At 41.2% G+C, this 20,851-nt stretch overlaps 1 protein-coding gene across 10 annotated transcripts in view; it reads left to right on the top strand.

Moving 5' to 3' along the window:
• The window catches only part of ATP2C1 (ATPase secretory pathway Ca2+ transporting 1), an 81,738-nt gene that overhangs the window by 593 nt on the left and 60,294 nt on the right, over window positions 1-20,851 (top strand). For 5 of the 10 annotated variants that reach the window (XM_073333255.2, XM_073333252.2, XM_073333257.2 and 2 more), the window contains exons 2-4: window positions 316-462; window positions 11,402-11,506; window positions 18,800-18,910. In XM_073333255.2, coding sequence (XP_073189356.1) covers window positions 457-462; window positions 11,402-11,506; window positions 18,800-18,910 — 222 coding nt within the window. In that variant the 5' untranslated portion in view covers window positions 316-456. Of the gene's footprint in view, window positions 1-315; window positions 463-744; window positions 777-11,401; window positions 11,507-18,799; window positions 18,911-20,851 lie in introns of all 10 variants that reach the window. The other 5 variants (XM_073333253.2, XM_073333254.2, XM_073333258.2 and 2 more) reach the window with 5 other exon arrangements.

Here is a 20,851-nt window from a genome sequence, read left to right as displayed (position 1 = left end):
GCTGGGCACGGGGGGGGGGGCGGGGGTGAGGGATATCGTGTTGTCGGGGGGCGGCGGCTATGGGGCTGCCGGGAGCTGGTGTAGGAAACGCGCCCTGCGCTCTTTCCTCGGGCGGCATCTGTGCTGGCTTCGTTGCTGAGTCTCCCTGTTCGGTGTGGCTGCTGGGTAACTAATCCTCCCGTGGCAGCTGCCAGCCAGCTCGCCCCGTGAGCGTGTTTGTCTCGGGGCGGGGCGGGGGGGGGGTGTATGTGCGTCTAAGAGCGAAGGGACCCGGAGATCTGCTTTTACTTTTGCTAGCGCCCATTTCTCTTGCAGATGTTGCTGCAGGTGGGGGCAATGGGAGCTGTGTAACTGCCTGGGATCTGGGGCGGCTCCCCCTTCTCCTCTGTGTCAGCTCCAGGGCTGCTGTTGCTAAAGTCTTTGTAACTAACAACCCAAGTGCAGTTTCGATGGAAAATGAAGGTAAAGCTCTCATCAGAGTCACTGACTTCATTGGAGCCCAGAGGGGAGGGGGGTTGCGCGTGATTTGATGGTGGTAGGTCGTACAGCTGTTTGTACACCACTCTAGGTTTACACTGCTGCTTTGACATGTTCATCTAGTATCTGAGGGTTTTATGAGTTCCTGGGTCTTACTCTGCAATCATACCTTATGCATTATAAAGCTATTATCTTTGTGGCAACATCTGTTGAACATACTTGTGGTGAAGTTTTTATTTTGTTTTTGTCATCCTCTGCAAAATATAGTGAAATAAATTCTCCTCCAGAATGTCTTAACGGTAAGTAGATCTTTGTGGTCTTATTGACATTGGAAAATGCACCTTAGTTGCTTTGAAAATAATGAATTAAATATGTATCCTAAAACTAGTGAATTCTTTTGTTGGTGGTTATTTGGATCGCCTGCTTCTTAGAGAATTAATATTGGAAATACTCTTTTATTTTCTTTAAATTGTGTAATTGTAGTTCTGTTTTATGTAGAGGAAACCTGTTTTAACTCTGTACTGTGAATAAGTCATTATGGTAGTCTTTCAGCTCTGTTTTTTCCTAATTGAGTAACAGATGTTATGGTGTTCTGATGGTTATAAAAATGCAGCACTGAGGAATCTCATGTTCATAGTACCTCTTGAAACGTCATACATAAAGATATAATGTGTCGATCTAAAAACAGGCTGCTTTGTTGCCATGCCACTTCCTTTTAGGTAGGATATCTAGGTGTTCCAGTAATAGAACTACTAATAGTTCACAGATGCCATAGTCCAGTGATGACCCCACCCAAGCCTTTCCTATAGTTTGAACCCCCCATGCACATAGCAAGCCAATCCTAGAATCCCTAAAGCAGTGGTTTTCAAACTTTTTTTCTAGCGACCCAGTTGAAAAAAATTGTGGGTGCCCATGACCCAACAGAGCTGGGGATGAGTGGTTTGGGTGAGGGGTTCAGGCTGTGGGATGGGGCTTGAGTTTGGGGTTCAGGAGGAGGTCAGGGCTCTGGGCTGGAGGTGCAGGCTCTGGGGTGGGGATGAGGGGTTTGGGGTGCAAGAGTGGGGCTCTGGGTTTGAAGGGGAGGCTCAGTGGTGCAGCTGGGGTACAGAGGCAGGCTTCCTGCCTGTCCTGGAACCGTGGACCGTGCTGTGCCTCAAAGCATCCAGCAGCAGGTCCAGCTCCTAGGCAGAGGCACGCAAGCAGGCAATAGGACTTTTAGCGACCTGGTCAGCAGTGCTGACCAGAGCCGCTGTGACCCAGTACTGGGTCATGACCCACAGTTTGAAAGCCACTGCCCTAGAGCAGCATGGTTGTGATCCCAGAAACAGATACTTCCCCCTCACCCTGGGCTGAGAATCCCTGTTATAGTTGATGACAAAGTCAGTCTGTTGAAACTTGTCAGTGACATCTAGATCCTCTGCAGATTTTGGATAGGTATGTTTGTGGCTTTGAAGTTTCCTTCAGCTGAATTTAGATTTTTTTTTTTCTTCTGACTTCTACAGGTTCTGATTCTAGAGAAAGCACTAATTGCTTAGTTTTAAATAGAAGGTTTCAGAGTAACAGCTGTGTTAGTCTGTATTCGCAAAAAGAAAAGGAGTACTTGTGGCACCTTAGAGACTAACCAATTTATTTGAGCATGAGCTTTCGTGAGCTACAGCTCACTTCATCGGATGCATGCCGTGGAAACTGTAGCAGACTTTATATATACACAGAGAATATGAAAAAATACCTCCTCCCACCCCACTGTCCAGCTATTAATAGCTGGACAGTGGGGTGGGAGGAGGTATTTTTTCATATTCTCTGTGTATATATAAAGTCTGCTACAGTTTCCACGGCAAGCTGGACAGTGGGGTGGGAGGAGGTATTTTTTCATATTCTCTGTGTATATATAAAGTCTGCTACAGTTTCCACGGCATGCATCCGATGAAGTGAGCTGTAGCTCACGAAAGCTCATGCTCAAATAAATTGGTTAGTCTCTAAGGTGCCACAAGTACTCCTTTTTAAATAGAAGTAACTCCAAAATCAAGATGAATTCTACTCACAGTGGAATGGGTTCATGAGACTGTTAAGATAGACATTTTTTTTAGACTCTAAATTGACCTGAGTGCTGTTTTTCTTCCTCATTTTGTGTCTGAATTATGTGTAGTTAATTTCTCTTGATTGTGTAGGTCTTTCAGGCAGCAATGGGAGAAATTATTTTAAAAACAAGATAGTGATTGTAGAACCACAGAAATTTGCAGTGGCACTGGAGCCACTTGTTGGTTTTAGCCTGTACAAAGTTTTAAAAAAAATTATCTTTTTGTTCATTACTTTGAAAACTGAGAGTTCTACTTTGCCACTCTGATATTGTTAATGAGTTTCTTGTATGGAATTTAACATTTTAATTGTCTTCTAAGGGAGTACTGTACTCTAATTGAAGAGCATTAATGTGGAACAGTAGGGCGTGTACTAGAGAGAACACATCATAGTAGGACATAGACTACCCATTTGCAACCCTAGTTAGCTTGTTGCATTGGTTTTTCTTCAGTAATCTGCATTTCAAACAGTTATTGTAAAGAAATATGTAATTTATTTTAAAAATGAGACTATTAGAGACTGAGTGTAAAAGAGATGAAAATAACATGTTATCAGTTGAATGCAGGTAAGTGTTCATCCAGCCTGAATCTTCTATGCTAGAAATAGATAACAAAAATAAGGCTTATAATTTTTATAACTCTAGTCCTCTACAGGGTAATAATCTAGTTCAACTCTTCTGAATATCAGTTGCACGAGAAGGGGATTTCTTAGTCAATTCACAGTGAGGAAAATATCTATAGGAATAAATTAATAAAACGTGTAAGCTTAATGATACTTCCACTTTTTAAAATGTAGCTTTAACTTCTGGAAAAAAGGACAGGTTTTCAGAGTAGCAGCCATGTTAGTCTGTATCCGTAAAAAGAAAAGGAGTACTTGTGGCACCTTAGAGACTAACAAATTTATTAGAGCATAAGCTTTCGTGAGCTGTAGCTCCTTTTTCTTTTTACAGAAAAAAGGAGACATCTTAAAAGATGAACAGTTTCAACTCTGTTAAATTTAGATAGCGAACACTTGCAGTATTAATACATGCTTTCTGTCTGCTATCAGCTCTAATTTATTTTCTAAATTAATTTAAGAAATGTGAAATATCTCCTAAGCAATTCAGGTACTGAAACTGTGACTAATACAATATAGTCTTTCTTTGTGAGGACAGATACATTAAAAGATTGTGTAGTGCTTTGAAATTAGGGTGACCAGATGTCCCAATGTTATAGGGACAGTTTCGATATTTAGGGCTTTGTCTTATATAGGTGCCTATTACCTCCACTCCCTGTCCCGATTTTTCACACTTGCTATCTGGTCACCCTATATGAAATCTCTTAATGGATAAGTGCTATATAAGAAGTAGGTGGTGGTGGTATAGTATGAATGATGCTACACCTATCTCATCTGCCTTAGGGTTAGTGAGAGAAACTGAGGTGCAGGCAAGGGAAAGGAGTGACATACCTGAGAGAACTGGAAGTCTGTTCCAGAAATATATGTACACTTCCTTCTAAGTGATATTTTATAATATCAGTTTTTTAAATTAAACCGTAATTCTTTGTAAATGCAGGTCCCTTCTTAATAGCTATGTTGTGAAATGTGAATGAGGGAGTGTTCAGGGATTGAAGTAATTGAGGAAGCAATGGTATTTATGAAAATGACTGTCAAGGTTCCTCCCCCACTCTGAACTCTAGGGTACAGATGTGGGGACCTGCATGAAAACCTTCTAAGCTTACTTTTACCAGCTTAGGTTAAAACTTCCCCAAGGTACAAATTAATTTTATCCTTTGTCCTTGGAATAACCACTGCCACCACCAAACTCTCTAACTGGGTTTACTGGGAAACGTGGTTTGGACACGTTTTTCCCCCCAAAATCCTCCCAACCCTTGCACCCCACTTCCTGGACAAGGTTTGGTAAAAAATCCTCACCAATTTGCATAGGTGACCACAGACCCAAACCCTTGGATCTGAGAACAATGAAAAAGCATTCAGTTTTCTTACAAGAAGACTTTTAATAAAAATAGAAGTAAATAGGAGTAAAGAAATCACCTCTGTAAAATCAGGATGGTAGATACCTTACAGGGTAATTAGATTCAAAACATAGAGAATCCCTCTAGGCAAAACCTTAAGTTACAAAAAAGACACACAGATAGAAATAGTCATTCTATTCAGCACAATTCTTTTCTCAGCCATTTAAAGAAATCATAATCTAACGCATACCTAGCTAGATTACTTACTAAAAGTTCTAAGACTCCATTCCTGTTCTATCCCCGACAAAAGCAGCATACCAACAGACACACAGACCCCTTGTTTCTTTCCCTCCTCCCAGCTTTTGAAAGTATCTTGTCTCCTCATTGGTCATTTTGGTCAGGTGCCAGCGAGGTTACTTTTAGCTTCTTAACCCTTTACAGGTGAGAGGATTTTTCCTCTGGCCAGGATGGATTTTAAAGGGGTTTACCCTTCCCTTTATATTTATGACAGAGACATACACAAATTTTCAACGTTTTATTGTCCTGTTCTTCCTTTCATTTTTCAGTCTTTGAATTAGCTCTTCCAGAGGTTTAAATGGTTCTGTTAATAAGCATATATTTTCTTGTTTGCACATCTGCTGTTCTCTGTCCCCCCACTCTATTCCTTTTGCTGTTTTGAGCTCTTGTCTTCCTTCTCTATCCTGGTCAACACTTTTTACAGCTAGATGCTAGGAGCTTTCATTTTAGTAGCTCTACTAGTTATCCCATCTGAAGTAGCACTTAATTTTTCAAGGAGAGAAATGTCAGTAAAGATTGCAGTTAGAACTAAAACCTTAGTTTTACATTTTTGAAAAAGGATATTAAATTTGTTTAATAAGATCTTGCTCTGAAACACCACTACTTTGGGTCTTGAAAGTGGGTTTTATTAGTCAGAGCAATAAGTTTGAATGGTTCACCTTGAAAGCAAAAACATTGTTCTACTAATTGACATTAGCCTCTGAAAACTGAGTTTTGGTAAGCAGTGATGTATTAACATACAAGTATGCTTCTAGGAAGACAACATTAAATACATTTCCCCATTTATAATTCCCTAATGGGGTCAAAGTGAATGAGAAAACCAGTATTCCCAGAAGCTGGGATTCCCACCAATGTTGTCCCAGGACCTTGCTTGTGCCTCCCTCTCTTCTATTGAGGTTGACAAACTAGGAATGTTTAAGCTGAGGCTTGAGAAGAAGCCCCAGATGTTTCCTGGTTGGTTGGAGGCTAAGGGATGCTCATCTCAGACAGTTTTTACCCAGCTCAATCCCCTCCCCCCAGTCAGGGAGATGAGACACTCAAAAATAATAATCATGGAACACAGAACATAATACAAAATTAACTTAATAAGCAAATACTTATTCCTTAATCATATGCTGTTCAAAATAAAAAGCTTGCAATTCTGTATGTAGAACAACTCAAGTTTAGTTCTCTGCCTATGAACTAGTTAGGCTTAACCACTTTCTTGTACCTGCCCTTAGATACAGATGCACTTTTACCAACTTAATTCCCCCCCCCCCAATCTATCTTGTTACAGGATTTTGATCAAACTAATCTGAATGTGTTAACACTCTGAATTTTTGCTAAACTAGAGAGAAAGGAATGCAGGTTTCTGTAAAACTAACCATTCTGATTAATCTCTGTAGTCTTTGACTTTATTCCCACAATTTTTCACCACTTTGCAAGAAATTGTGACATCTTTTCTTGGCAGACATAAGCCTGGTGTAGAAATCTGGATATACAACTAAATGCTAGGAAAGCAGAAAGGAACCCAGGGTTATTGTTCAGTTACACCTCTTCATCCTGTTTTTGAGCTCAAACTGTAATCTTTGTATTGGGGATCAATCACATTGACAAGTGATACTGTATAAATGCTTTTCACCAGTAGATTTCACTTTACAAAGGAGGTAAGTATAGTTATCCCCATTGTGCAGATGGCAAAACTCAGGTGAAATGATTTGCCCCGGGTCACACACTAGGCCAGTGGCAGAGCTGGGAATAGAACCCAATTCTCTTAAGTTCTGGTCACTTTCTGAATTATTTTGTAGCTATTATCTAGTCATGTTTCATATTTGACCAACCACCTTAGAGTAACATCAGTATTGATGCTCTACATTTTTAACATTTCCTTCATTTGCAGCATCTAGTGGTGGACCTGGAAGTTTACATCTTTCTGGAAAAGTATATTCAGGATGAAGTTGCTCATTTTATTTTTGTTGCTCGTCTTATGCTACATTCAAAGTGACTTTGTCCTTTTGAAAAAAGACTGCACCTTTCCTATCAAGTCTTAGCTTTTCAGTTGTTTAATCTTGAACGTGAGATGCAAAAAACCTCCCGGATTAACGTGATGAAGGGGAGTTGTTGGAATGTCTGGAACAGGGACTTTATCATTACAGCTCCACCCATTTCCCTTTTCCTCTGGGCTTGTAGGCAATTTAATAATTTCAGTGGTGTTATCCCCTCTATTAGAAAACTATTCTCATCACTTCCCTTTTAACTTCTAGAATTAAATTAAAACCAGTATTTCTGGTTTCCAAAGCTTTCATATGTTCATACAAATACTTCAGTGGGGTATTTTAAAACAAAAACAAGCCTCAAGCCGACTTGGATTTCTTTTGGGGAGTGGGGGACAGAAAGGGGAATTTCTTTCATAAACCTGCCTCCAAGCAAGCTTCAGTACCCACATCTTTGTTCTAAATACTGTCATTCTCCAAGCTGGTCGTGTTACTAGTTATTCTATTTATCCTAGCACTGCCTTTCTACCGTGCTAATCAGGCAGACTTGTTTCCCAGATCCAGCAACCAGTGTCTCTTGTCTGTCTGGTGCTGCTGTAGTAGTATAGCTTATACTACACTACTTCAAATACTTTCCCTTTCCCTCCAGTGCCAAAAAAACTTCATTTATCTACTGTGGCATAGAAATAGTTTTGAGACTGAATCTGCTTTTGAGTCAAACTTTCATGAAAGTATGCCAGTGTGATCCTGTTACTAGGTTGTCTATTAAAACCTATTTGAAGGGTCTGTAACTTAAACAATTGTTGATGAGGCAGGAGAAAGTAGTACTCCTGGGGGCATTCTGCACCAAAAAGTTAAATTGTATGCACAATATTTTAAAATTCTGCAAATGTTTTGTCAAAAGACACAATCATGCCATTTTCAATTATTTTGGTAATTTTATTTCAAAATACCTGTCATCAAGTACGTCTGACTATACAGACACACACAAATTCCCCTGGGAGTAGAGAGTTAAAGAACCACCCTATGATAACCCAGTTCCTGTTCCTCTGCCCCCTTCCATCCCTGCCCAGAGCTCAGCTGCGAGCCCCCCTCCCCCCCCCCCATGCCCAGATAACCATACCCTGTCCCTCCCCAGAGCCCAGCTGTGTGGTGGTCGCCGCGCCCCCCCCCCCCATAACTTTGCAGTAGCTGCTCTGAAAAAAGTGTGAGGAATCAAGCTAACTCTTCCACAAGACATGCAATGGACCTCAATAGTGGACTGTTTTGAGCACTATATCAAGAACTGGCCTAATCTGTGAACAAAATCGTGAGAAAATAGATGGCACTGTCACAGCCAAAGTTCTCAACATTGGGCTTAAGAAAAATGTTGAACACACGCTGAGTAGCCTGAAGCCTATTCCTATAGCCTTGAACAAAATGCGGGGAAATAGTTCCTTCCAAATTTCAACAATGTCAGCAGTAAAACAGCTGAGTGAGGATCTTAGAGAAATATGCATGACAGAGTTAAATTACAAGCATTAAAAAAAACAAATGGGAGAAGCACTATCCCTAGCTCATTTTCTTGCAAATATTCTCAATACTGAGTACCAGGGTCAAACCTTAACTGCTGAAGAAGAGTTGGCTCTGATATGGACATCCAGCCATCATCCCTCCATAATGCCAACTATAATAATCTTCAGAGCTAAGGGTGAGCCATTCAAGAAATATGTTTGCTGATGATGCTTGAAAGAAAGTCACCCCAGTGAACTGGTGGAAGTCACTTAAGCACTTGGATTCAGAGACGGTTGAAGTGACGATCTCACTTTTAACAGCAGTAGCTGCTTCTGCTGGTGTAGGAAGAAAATATTCTTTCTTTCGACTAATTCATTCCAAATTGAGAAATCGTTTGGGACCTGAAAAAGCAGGCAAACTTGTTTTTTCTTTTCCAGATTATGAACAAACAGGAAAACGAAGGTGAAGACAACTGAGTTAGCGGCAGAAGCCAATATTTTAAGTTTCTCATGTTGACCTGGCTGACCTAGTCTATTTCATTTTTTTTGTTTTTAAAAACTCTTTCATTAACTATTTTAGTTGAAAACAATTTTAACAAAAACAAACCTGATTTTAAAAAAAACTTGAATGTTTAACTAAATTCAAAAATTCATATACTTGTTTTGTTAAAATATTCTTTGCTGTTGAAGGAAAAAATCCAGAATACATAACGTTGTTGTTTTAGTTAACTAAAAACAATGTAAATGTTTGTCTGGTGAGGTTCTCCTCCTGATACAGCATGGCAAGAAAATCCTCCAAATATTAATGGTAACCTGTTGAATTGGAGATAGTTCACTTCCCAATGACTTCATAAATATCTGCTTCAGTTAGCTTTGGTAAATGAAATAACCAATCATTCATTTTCTGATATAGCTGTAAAACTAATCTGAAAAGTTTTTTCAAAATAAATCACTTAAAAATGTATATTGTCTACCTTCTAAAAATGAAACCTACATCTACCTGAGTTGTGAAGAATGTTTTAAGGTTATAACAACCAACAGGAATGCACTTTTATGTAGAAATCCGTGATTAAATCAAGTCTTCCTGACTAGTGATTTAAATCCAATTGATTTAAATCAAATCCATCCTGTCACCTCGATTTCAGACTTCTTCAAGAAATGTGTCTCCACTATATGCAATGCATCTTTGGTATGGTAGACATCCTTTGAACTTTGTAGACTAGAAGATCCACATTCTTGGAAAGTTGAAAGCTAGATGAAAACTTCTTATCTGTTGTTCTTTGAAGTTGTGTGTGGTTATAACAGATTATGCTCTCATCCTTCTCATATTCTGAATTGGGGAATGGATGGTGGAGAAAAATGTTTTAACGTCTTTATTGATTTACAAATAACATGAGGGGCTTATGACTGTCAAGACTACTAGTTATGGCTCGCATGCAAATGCCTGCTATTGGTTGGTGTCCAGAGAACTTGGAACAAAGCATGTACTCAAGACTGTAGTTTTATCATTGCATGCCCTTATAACAAGAAATAAAGAACTATATTTCTTAATTTGTCTTGAAGTAGAGGATTAAATTGCCAATATATCTAGTAATTGTAGATTACTTCATAGAACTCATGTGAACTGGGTGTATATATATGCAGTGTAGTTGTAGCTGTCTGTCCCAGAATATCAGAAACAAGGTTTTCTGAGGATACTGCAGGAAACTGCCATATCTGACACAGAAGGTACTTACACTGTAGTGAAGCCATCTCTGTAAGTTGTTTTCTGTAAGGTATTTTCTCTAAAGCTTGAATCATTTTTGACTTTTCTTTACCTTCCAATTTTTCAACATCCTTTTTAAAATGTGGACACCAGAACTATATGCAGTATTTGTCTCACCAATGTCATATGCAGTGGTAAAAATCACCTAAATGTATACCAGTGTCCTACTCACTGCTCCCCTGTTCATACATTCAAGGATCACATTAGCCTTTTTTGCCATAATATTGCACTGGGAGTTCATGTTCACTTGCTTGTCTGCTATGGTCCCTAATTTTAACTTTTAAACTTACGTGGTAATGGAAATCTTGAGGATGTAACTAGAAAAATAACCTTCTTTAGCTTGTGAAATGTAATGTTGAATGAAACTAACACTAAAATAAACCAAGTAGGGAGAAAGCTGGGATCTAACAGATTCTTCCCTGCAATTTAAGTAAAACTATACATGCTGTATTTTGTAAAATACAGGACATCATTGTTTATTGTCCAGTACTGACTGTCAGAATCCCTTTTGTTCCGGAATAAGTTGTGATAAGCAAACTAACCAAAATTAGTCTGGTTTAATATTATGTATTTTTAAACAGATGTGTAAACTTTACTAGTCAGAGAAAAGAATCAGAAATGCAAGTCAAAGACAAGACTTTGTCTGTGATGCTAGTTTGTGAAGTTCTAATTGGTCTGTACAGCTTTATTGTCATTGATGTTACTGAGTTGTTACTCTGAAAATTGCTATACCATTGAATTCCCCTCTCTGTAAATCCACCATGGGCTGCCAGGAGTTAACTTCTCTAGTAGGGAAGTACTGTAACTGTTCTCCTGCCTTCAGACAACCTCTTCAGCATACCCATTATATAGTCAGAATACAGTCATTTAGGGACAATGGAGAACCATTTTTCTCCAACCCCTCAACAGGGGTCTGTCATTTTAGAGCAGTGGAAAATTCCCAACAGCATAACAAGGGAATCAGGCAGTGGTGGTAGGGCATATAAATTCTAGGGACTCAGACACAGGAAGTTTTGGGCAGGTAGAGAGGAGCATATGCTTTTGTAGCGTGGGAGTGGTGCTTGGTCCCACAGCCAGATCAAGGTGAGAGAAAGCAAGCCTGTCAATAGCTCAGACATAAGTGAGAGGTTTTTCGCCGGAGTGGGTGGGTGAGATTCTGTGGCCTGCGTTGTGCAGGAGGTCAGACTAGATCATAATGGTCCCTTCTGACCTTAGTATCTATGACAGGCAGAGAGTCAGAAGTCAAGCCATGAGCTGTAGCAGAAGGTTGCTGGACATCCCCCCAGAGAACCCCTGCCAAAATAATGCTCCAGAGTGGTGACAAAACTGAGGCAGAGAGATGCATGTACGATTTATCTTTTTGTACAGATGTCTGCATTTCTTGTGCCATTTGAAGAAAGAGCAGTGGTGTCTTACAAGAAGCCTGTGCAAAGTCTATATGTTATGTGCTACACCTGTCATGTCCCTGAAAAGGTAAACTAAACTGGATGCTCTTGTTTTCAGGTGGAGTGCTGAGAAAGGGTGTCTTAAGAAATGGGGTTGTCTCAGGAAGTCAGTACTAGTTCCAGGGCCTGGGCAGTTGGAGCATGAGGTCTCAGCTATCAGAAAAGGGGGCTAGATAGAGGATCTGCACCCTGCGAGTATGCTTAGGAACCCCAAGGTGGGCAATACCTGCATTCTGTTCAGATTCTGGAGGCTTAAAGCACATGGGATCCAGCAAATTCCCTCATAGCAGGCTGGTGGGTGCCTGAAAGAGGGTATTTGACTAAATCTGTGACATAATTGGAGTAAATTCTCCAGAGGGGCAAGATCCCTTTGTTCTGAACAGCACATGGACTTCTGATTTGGTGTGAAATTGTCTCTCTATTGAAATTATTTTTGCCTTTAATGTCAGTGGACCCGTGGTTTCACACTGGGGTCTACATCTACATGAACTACATAGCTTAACTTTTAAAATAACAAAATATTGTTGGGAGAATTTTGCCCTTGCCTCCTGTCATAAATATAAAGGGAAGGCTAACCATCTTTAAATCCCTCCTGGCCAGAGGAAAAAACCCTTTCACCTGTAAAGGGTTAAGAAGCTAAAGATAACCTCGCTGGCACCTGACCAAAATGACCAACGAGGAGACAAGGACTTTCAAAGCTGGAGGGGGGAACAAAGGGTTCTCTTTCTGTGTGTTGTTTTTGCCGGGACCAGAGCAGGAGTGCTGGTCAGAACTCCTGTAAATAAACAATCTAGTTAGATATGCTAGATTCTGTTTTGTTTAAATGGCTGATAAAATAAGTTGTGCTGAATGGAATGTATTTTTGTAACTTAAGGTTTTGCCTAGAGGGATTCTCTGTTTTGAATCTGATTAGCCTGTAAGGTGTTTACCATCCTGATCTTACAGAGGTGATTCTTTTACTTTTTCTTCTATTAGAATTCTTCTTTTAAGAACCGGATTGCTTTTTCATTGTTCTTAAGATCCAAAGGTTTGGGTCTGTGTTCACCTATGCAAATTGGTGAGGATTTTTTATCAAGTCTCCCACAGGAAAGGGGGTGTAGGGTATAAGAGGACTTTGGGGGGGGAAGATGTTTCCAAGTGGGCTCTTTCCCTGTTACATATTTGTTAGACGCTTGGTGGTGGCCGCAATAAAGTCCAGGGGCAAAAGGTAAAATAGTTTGTACCTTGGGGAAGTTTTAACCTAAGCTGGTAAAAATAAGTTTAGGGGGTTTTTCATGCAGGTCCCCACATCTATATCCTAGAGTTCAGAGTGGGGAAGGAACCTTGACACCTCCTCTTAGTTCCCTACTTTTTGCTAAATCCTCTGCTGATTATCGTCCCTGGTAATCAAAAAGACAAGTAGCTTTAAAGCTAATGTTTCTTGTTTGAGAATCTCTTGTGATGCTTATGTAAAGTTCATCTGGGAGTTGGGGGGAGAAAACAATAGTGGACAACCCCCCTCAATCAAGTTGACAGCTGCATAGTGTTTTAAATAGTCTGCTTTGTTGTTTTGAATAACACTTTTGGTCTCTCTCTCTTCCCCCCCCCCCCTTGCACCCCCCTTCTGCTCCCCCCATCATTTTTGCTACTTATCACATCTTCAGTGTTCACCTTGGGCAATTGATTAAAGTCTTTTTAATACTGGTTTGGTATTTTTAATACTGGTTTGGTACTGTATTAATTTCCCACAATAAATACCAGTAAAAGCTGTTATCTGGTACTTTACCAGTTGGAAAGCTCTAGAAACCGGCATTTCTGGTCTCCATTAAAAGTCTGGCTATCGGGAACCACGTGGTTCCCTGGAAGGGGGAACATGTCCCTGCTGTTCTAAGGTGGAGGAATGGCCAAGGGGCTCCGTGCACTGCCTCTACCCCGACCTGAGTGCGGGTTCTGCAGTTCCCATTGGCCAGGAACTGCAGCCAATGGGAGCTGCGGGGGCACATCTGTAGGGCAGAGGAAGTGCGCAGAGTGGCATGACGTGCTTCCACCTAGGAGCAGCAGGGATATGTCACTGCTTGTGGGGAGCCGCCCAAGGTGAGTGCCACCTGGATCTGGCACCCTGAAACCTCTCCCATGACTCGGCCCTGAGCCCCCTCCCGCATCCAAACTCCCTCCTTCCATTGGTAAGTATAACTGTTAACTGGAAGTTTTGACTAACTGGCATCCCCTATTCCCACAACATGCCAGATAACATAACTTTTACTGTACTTGTCTTCATAAAACAAATCCCCCTCCCCCCCCCGCCCTGCACAGAATGACTCTCCTTTGGAAATAGGATACATCTGACCGGTGGAATTCAGAGGTGGGCCAGCTTTTCTTGGTGCTCCAGGACTAAGCCTTGCACTTCAGGCCACCAGAGTTTCTGCCTCCCATGGTGGAACAAATTGGCAATTCAGTTTCTCTCAATCACTTTTGTATTATACGTAACTTCAACGTTTTCAACTTCTAGCTGCACTGTCCCTCTCAACTGAGCACTCATTAGAGCATTAAGGCTCTAACCCTCTGGTTCCTCCAGTGTGATACCACTCTAGCAAACTCCTGCTGTACCTCTCTGCAAACATCAAGCCAAGTCCAAGAGCAGATTTTCAAGAACCCGAGGGAAAGCTGTGTCCTGCTGTTGCAAGTCAGTGATCCCTCTTGTGCCAAGACATGAGTTGAGTTGGGCACTATGCTGGGGCCTCTCCTGAAGCTGACTGTGGGAAGGTTTGACCAAGAGCGCCTCTCAGCCTGCATACTTGAGTAATTCTTGGAAACTGTAGAGGCTCTGGGTCCTCAAAAGACAAAAGCATTCCCTTAAGAAGCTGGCAGAGCTTGTGAATGTCTTACAGCCTGACGCACCTCTGCAATTGTCTCTAGATTGAACAACTGGTTGGCATCCGTTAACAGTTTCCAGGATACTGCATTTCATCTAGTTTATCCTTCCAATAGATTAACATATCCACACCCTGAATGACTAGTCTCCTGGAAAGAAGGAAGAGTGGTGGTGGAGGAAGAGGGAAGTCTGAGGAAATGGGGGCATGTGCATGCCCCCAAGGGCTTATCTGTACTTAACATATTTCTGTATAACTTATATTGCTCAGGAGTTTGAATAATCCATATCCCTGAGCAGCTTAAGTTGTACCGATTTTAAGTGCTCGTGTAGACAGTGGCTTCTCCCACCAATATAACTGCTGCCTCTGTGAGGCAGAGTTGTTATACTGATGGGAGAGCTCTCTCCATTGGCTTAGAGCATCTTCACCACCACTAGTGTAGACCATCCCTTAGTATGGGGGGAGAAATGAGGTACACAAACCCTTGGTGCGGAAGAGATTGGGCATCCTGGTATAGGTGAAGTGGGCACACAGAGCTCCATCCAGGGGGCAAGAGAAGGGTATCAAGCAGGGGAAGATGTTAGTCTTTGCCCTAGGACTGAGGGCTCTCACAGTTCCCTTGTCATGGGGACCCTATATGGGAAAGGGAGAATAGAGGTGTACACAGAGCTCCTGACATGGGTCAAGTGGGGTTACGCAGATCTCCTCGCAGTGGGAGTTTGGGGAACCTTGATGGGGGAAGAAGACAATGGAGGGGACACAGCCACAGCCATGGAGGAAGGAGAAAATGTTGGTGTATGTGGGGCTGCTGGTGTGGGAGAATGGGGGGATCATCCTATGGGAGGAGGGAAGGAATGGGGGTTGCAGAGAACTCTGGATGGGGGAGATTGGGAGAGTTGCAGGGAGCCCATAAAAAAGAGGGGAATGGATGGGTGTCACACAAGGGGGGCAGGATGTGAAAAGCCCCTGGTGTACACAGTGTGCTGGACCTACATGTGCTGGGCCTACATAAGATACAAAGTGTCAGGACCCTGGCCCCCAGCTTATACTGTTAATGAGCAAGTGATATAAAAATCAGGGTTTGAACCCTTTTTCCTTGGCCTTCGACACTGAAAGAGTGTTTACTGGGGCTTCTCTCCTCACTGCGACTCTCTCAGTGCACTATATCGAGCTCATTACTCTTTTCCCTACTCACACAAACATGTTGCCATTTGCGGGTGTGCAGAGAAGCATTTTACTACTGGGAAGCCTTGTCTCAGGTAGCTGTGGAGTGAGAATTGTGGGTGTCAACCTATGTACCCTGTTAAGGAGCACTTAATGCAGCCTGTGCTCGGAACAGAGGCACATAAGGATGCAGCTATGCCATAATGGGATTTCCTGGGGTGAGAGAGAAATCAGTTCCTTTCCCATGTTAAAATGGCTCTGACTTAGTAAAGCCCTGAGTCTTACTAGGTCTCTCCTAAAATACTCAGTGTTAATGCTTTCAGCTCCCTCTCCCCAAAAGAGAGAGTGCAGTAACTTCTCAGTGAAGGAAAGGAGCTGTTCAAGCATTTTTAGAATCAGGATTTTTCCTGCACATACAGGCTTTGAGGACATAAGACCCAAGTGGGTACTTCTGGTTAAAACCAAATGTTAAACTAAATATTACATTATACATTGTATTATATATTATACATTACATATACATTAAAAATAACTAAGTTGGGAGATTCCTAACCTAAATCTGCAGGTGGGTGCAGCTGCTGCTCTACTATTGAGATGCAGCCATATCTTCAGAAGGGGACTTTGTTCCAAAAGATCCCATACAAATGAGGACACTACATAGAAACGTCAAAGCCTTGACTGGAGCCATTCAAGCCAAGTATTTCCTATCCTTACAGGGAAAAGCTGCTTGATGGAAAGCAAGTGGCTCATCATCTAGCGGTATGATCCTTGTTTTGAGCATGAAAATGAAGGGAGGCAGCAACTCTCATTATCAAATGTAGCATAGGAATCCTGTACCAACACCAAGATTATTCTAGAAGGGACTGTTCCCTTAGCAAGGGAAAAAATCTAGAACAAACTCCCAGGAAGGCCTAGATTATATTCTCTTCCCAAATCACAGGAGCCAACAAAATCCTCACATGACAAACAAAAATGAGCATCTATATAAGAGCTTGCTATACCTCTGAGACTTTTCCTTTTGACCTACCCTCTACATGCAGAGTCTGAAACAGTGCTTGGTAGTAGTCATAGCCAGGCTCACCTTGCACATTATGCAGCTATACCCATAGATGGACAATATGCCAACGTGTAGTGTTCAGAGAAACAGACCCACTCACAATTATCCAGGTGTTGAAAATGATTAACCCATCAGTTGAAAAAAACTTTTTGAACCCAAGAGAATGTTCAACTCGCTGCCATAAAAGGCATGGCTGTGGCCATCACTTTACCACCATAGTAAAGATTTAAAATCCACAGCAGCTCCTGGTGATTTTTAAAAAAGCCTACAGGAATGTAAGCCTTGGATTGGGAGTATGACTCAAGGTATGGAACCTTGGGGGAAGCTGGGAAGGCTGGGGAGTAGATGACAAGTGACTTGGGAAGCTGCTGGGGGCAGGGGAAGGTCTGCTGGTACCAACTGGGCCAAGAAAAGCTTGTGCTGCTTTAGAGATCTCTACAGGCACCCTGACTTGGGGTAGTAGAGAAGCCCTAGGAGCAAGGAAAATGCCAATCCAGTTGACAACTTCTTATTGCTTTTGGCAACTGTATCCTTTTAATTAATCACTTGTACACTTGATAGCTCATCATCAATCCAACATTACCCTAATGTTCATTGCATAAAGTAAAAGTAGCTTTGTAATCCTGCCAGTGAAAGTCATGGATTCCATGAGCATCTAGCTCTTCTTCTTTTTTTTTTTTTGGTGAAACTTTTTCTGCCTCCATCTTGTTGGTGAAAGACTTAGTCTACATTCCTGCAAAGAAGGTGGTGCTAATAAAGGTATTACTGCCATTCCTATGAGGACAACTGCAAATCAAACCTCCCCCTGTAGAGGAGAGAGGTTTTTAAATTAATCCACTAGAGAGGTACAGTGGCCTCTGTAACCTGCTGCCTAGAGGGATCACCATTGAGACAAGGTTGCTGTTAGTAGAAGGATGCCTCTGAACAAGTGTCGTCATTTGGTGGGTGGGGAAGAGACATTAATCCCTTCGTAAATGCTTATTGGGACTTAGAAATGCTTTAAGAGGGATGTCCAAGGGGAGCAGCAGATGCAGAATTGACTTTGCTGCTATGAAGGGTGTGTTGAGGATTGTTCCTGCCAACACTGTTGCTGGCACAGAGAGCAGGTATGAAGGGAAGTGAAGATGTCACTGTGGGATCCCTTCTTTGAGTGGAAGGCTGAGGTGAAAATGTTTCCGTAAGTTCAAATATCTGCTCTAGGCAACTGTCAACCATAACCATATAGAAAAGCTACTTCCTGTACATAAAAGGTTCTAGCTGTTGTGTGCCTTTAAGTGTACATAACATACACATTTGCAAATACGTAATTTGCGATCTTGGATTTCTTGGTATTTAGAAATGGCTAAGCTGGCATTAGCAATTTTGAGTGGTTGTCCAACTAAGACCTGAATTCTTAATTTGAGAGGAGGAAACTGCTTTTTTGGTGGAGAGTGGATGGAAAGGGGAGGTGGGAGGGTGGCAGGAAATGCACTTAGTCCTTAATAGATCATTTACCTTCTCTGCAATTCCGTTAAATATCTTAGCCAGCAGAAAAGAAGCATCTTCAGTACAATGCTGTCCCATACTACTGATATTTCACAATGCTAAACATCTTACTGCTCTCCACAGTTTATGAATTATGATGACATGAGACTCTTATCACACCTGACTGATTATAATACTGGCTCTTGTAAGCTTTTTTCCATGTTACAACTTTTCATTTTGATTTGTTTTACAAAAACTTTAAAAATTTTCTCTGTACCCTGCTTTAAAGAGCAGGCAACTTATTGGTATACTCTTCTTGAATTAACCAGCAGGGGACATAGAGCATGGAGTGAAATCCATCAGGGAGTTGTCAGCATGACTTCTGTTTTGCTCAGCCATTAAGGATAGTGAACTAGAGGATTATACATACATGTAATCATTAGGATTTACTTGGTGGAACATTTGCTACTTGTAATTTTCATGCCATTAAAAAACATCTCCTGACAGTCACACAAACTTAGTCTTTTATATTGTGCTGTCACTGCATTAAGCTCTGAATTTCTGAATGTGCTTTCTCAAAGTTAATATAAATAATTTGTTTGAGTTGCATTTTCATAGTACGATATTGTATCATTACTGGATGCCTCATTTAAATAAGTGTAACAAAGTGAGGGTTCCACTAGATTGTTGAAATGGACACATTAGTATACCTTGAAGTTAGCCAGATTTGATCACACTGTGTGTAATTATTGAAACAATACTAACAGTGGCAATTTTTGTATCTTAGGTTGCAGGTTTTCAACAAATACCTAATGGTGACAGTGAGACAATGATTCCCGTACTGACTTCAAAAAAAGCAAGTGAATTGCCCGTAAGTGAAGTTGCAACCATTCTTCAAGTAAGTAGCAAGTAAATGGTTAAAACAAGACTATAGCAGTATTGTAGCAGCTATTTAAGAGGTTGTTCAAGGACCAATTCTATGTACTCTTTTATGCAAATAGATACAAACATTGGCCTTCAGCTTGATTTCAACTATTAGCTATTTTGAATGCAAGCCTGATTTTTTTTTTTTAAATTGGCAGTTGAAACTGTTTTGAGAAACCTTTCACTAACATTTCAAGCACCATTCAAAATAAAGTAGAAATTAAGAGCAAGTGTCTCAGCTTAAATATTTTTAAAAATTCATAATGAAAGGACTCTGCTGTCTCTAAAAATCAAGTCCCATGAAAGAAAAAGTAGGTACCTTTATCGCTGCCTTTGAGAATATTTAAAAAAATAGAATTGCTCTGTTCTTCTTACAGACTTCTTAGACTAGGCTTTCTATCTTAATAAGTAAGATGTTGAAGGCTTTTTAAAAATTTTTCCTTGATATGGCTTTTCTTAAATACTTCATTAAAATTATTTCCTAGACATTATTCTTGACGCAGGTATCTGTCAAGTTTGGAAGTGACTTAAGTCTCAGTTGTGTGTGAATAAGATTATAAATATTTTTTTAGTTTTAAAAAGGCAAATATTTTGCTTTGGAATTGCCAGTTGCTTGTGAGACATCACTTTTTTTGTTTACTCCTACCAAGAAATGTTGTTGTCTTCCTCCTTGGAAGCACTGGCAAAATGGCTATTTGTACACATGCTATAAAATATATTTCAAGAGCAATTTGACTACATTAGACAGTTTAGTTTGACATCTAATAGCAGTTGTGTTAACTTAATCAATTTTTTTTAAACAATTTAAAAATCTGGTGTGTATTGGGGACCTGTTCAGCTTTAAAGTGTTCTGAGTTGTGCAAGCTCTGTAAGGCCATGAATGTTGGCTCTGTATCAACAGGAAAGGTTGGCTTTTTTGTGAAACGCCATATTTTCTGCACAAGTTTCCTGCACCACTTTTTTCCCTTCACCTATCCCCCATATATCCTTAAAACACTTTAGCAGCCCTCAGGATGGGTGGAACACTATCACAGTGTCCTGAATCATCTTCCAGCTGCCACTTGTTCAGAGCTGGATGATCTGGCAGTCACTGCGGTTCTGGATCCAGACATTTGTACCGATGCTTCAACACTGGATGAAGTAAAGTGTGTCATCTCTAAACTGAAAAACAGATGTGCAGCCGGTGCTGATAGCACTCCCTCAGAGCTGCTAAAATGTACTATTGATCCTGTAGCACAATTACTTCTGGTCATCTTTCATCTAGTGTGGAGAACTGGAACCCTGCCAACTGCCTGGAAGGATGGTATTGTGATCTCACCTTATAAGGGCAGGGGACCACGCAGTGAATGTAAGAGCTACAGGCTGATCACCTTGCTCTCCATTCCAGGGAAGGTGTTGGTGCATGTTTTGCTGGCACACCTGGAGCATTTGCTACATCAGCAGCATTGTCCCCAGCAGTCAGGCTTTAGGAGGAATAGGTCCACATTCGATGCCATTTTGGTCCTTTGCTTGTTGTCAGAGATACACCGTGAGTTCAGGAAGCCCGTGCATGTAGCATATGTTGATCTCAAGGCTGCTTTTGATTCAGTAGACAGTGTCGCGTTATGGAAGGCCTTAAAGGGCATAGGTGTCCTTACCACTCTGCTGGACTTGATTAGAGAGCTGTATAATGAAATCACTGCCCATACTCATCTGGGGAACCAGATGTCAGCACCTTTTAAATCAGTATCTGGTGTTAGGCAAGGTTGCGTTTTGGCCGCTGCACTCTTTTGTCGGGCAATGGATTTCATAATGCAGTATTCAGTCAGGTCCAGAGGCATTGAGATTGGTGATCTCTCGCTCACAGACCTTGACTATGCTGATGACATTCTTATAGTACAGCGCCCCGACAGGTTTCGTGAGGCATATGGAGGAG

Source organism: Lepidochelys kempii, chromosome 2 (genome assembly GCF_965140285.1).
Source record: "Lepidochelys kempii isolate rLepKem1 chromosome 2, rLepKem1.hap1, whole genome shotgun sequence".
Classification (NCBI taxonomy): domain Eukaryota; kingdom Metazoa; phylum Chordata; order Testudines; family Cheloniidae; genus Lepidochelys; species Lepidochelys kempii.
The sequence above is the reverse complement of the archived record's forward strand: the minus strand, read 5'-3'. Positions and strand labels throughout refer to the sequence as shown.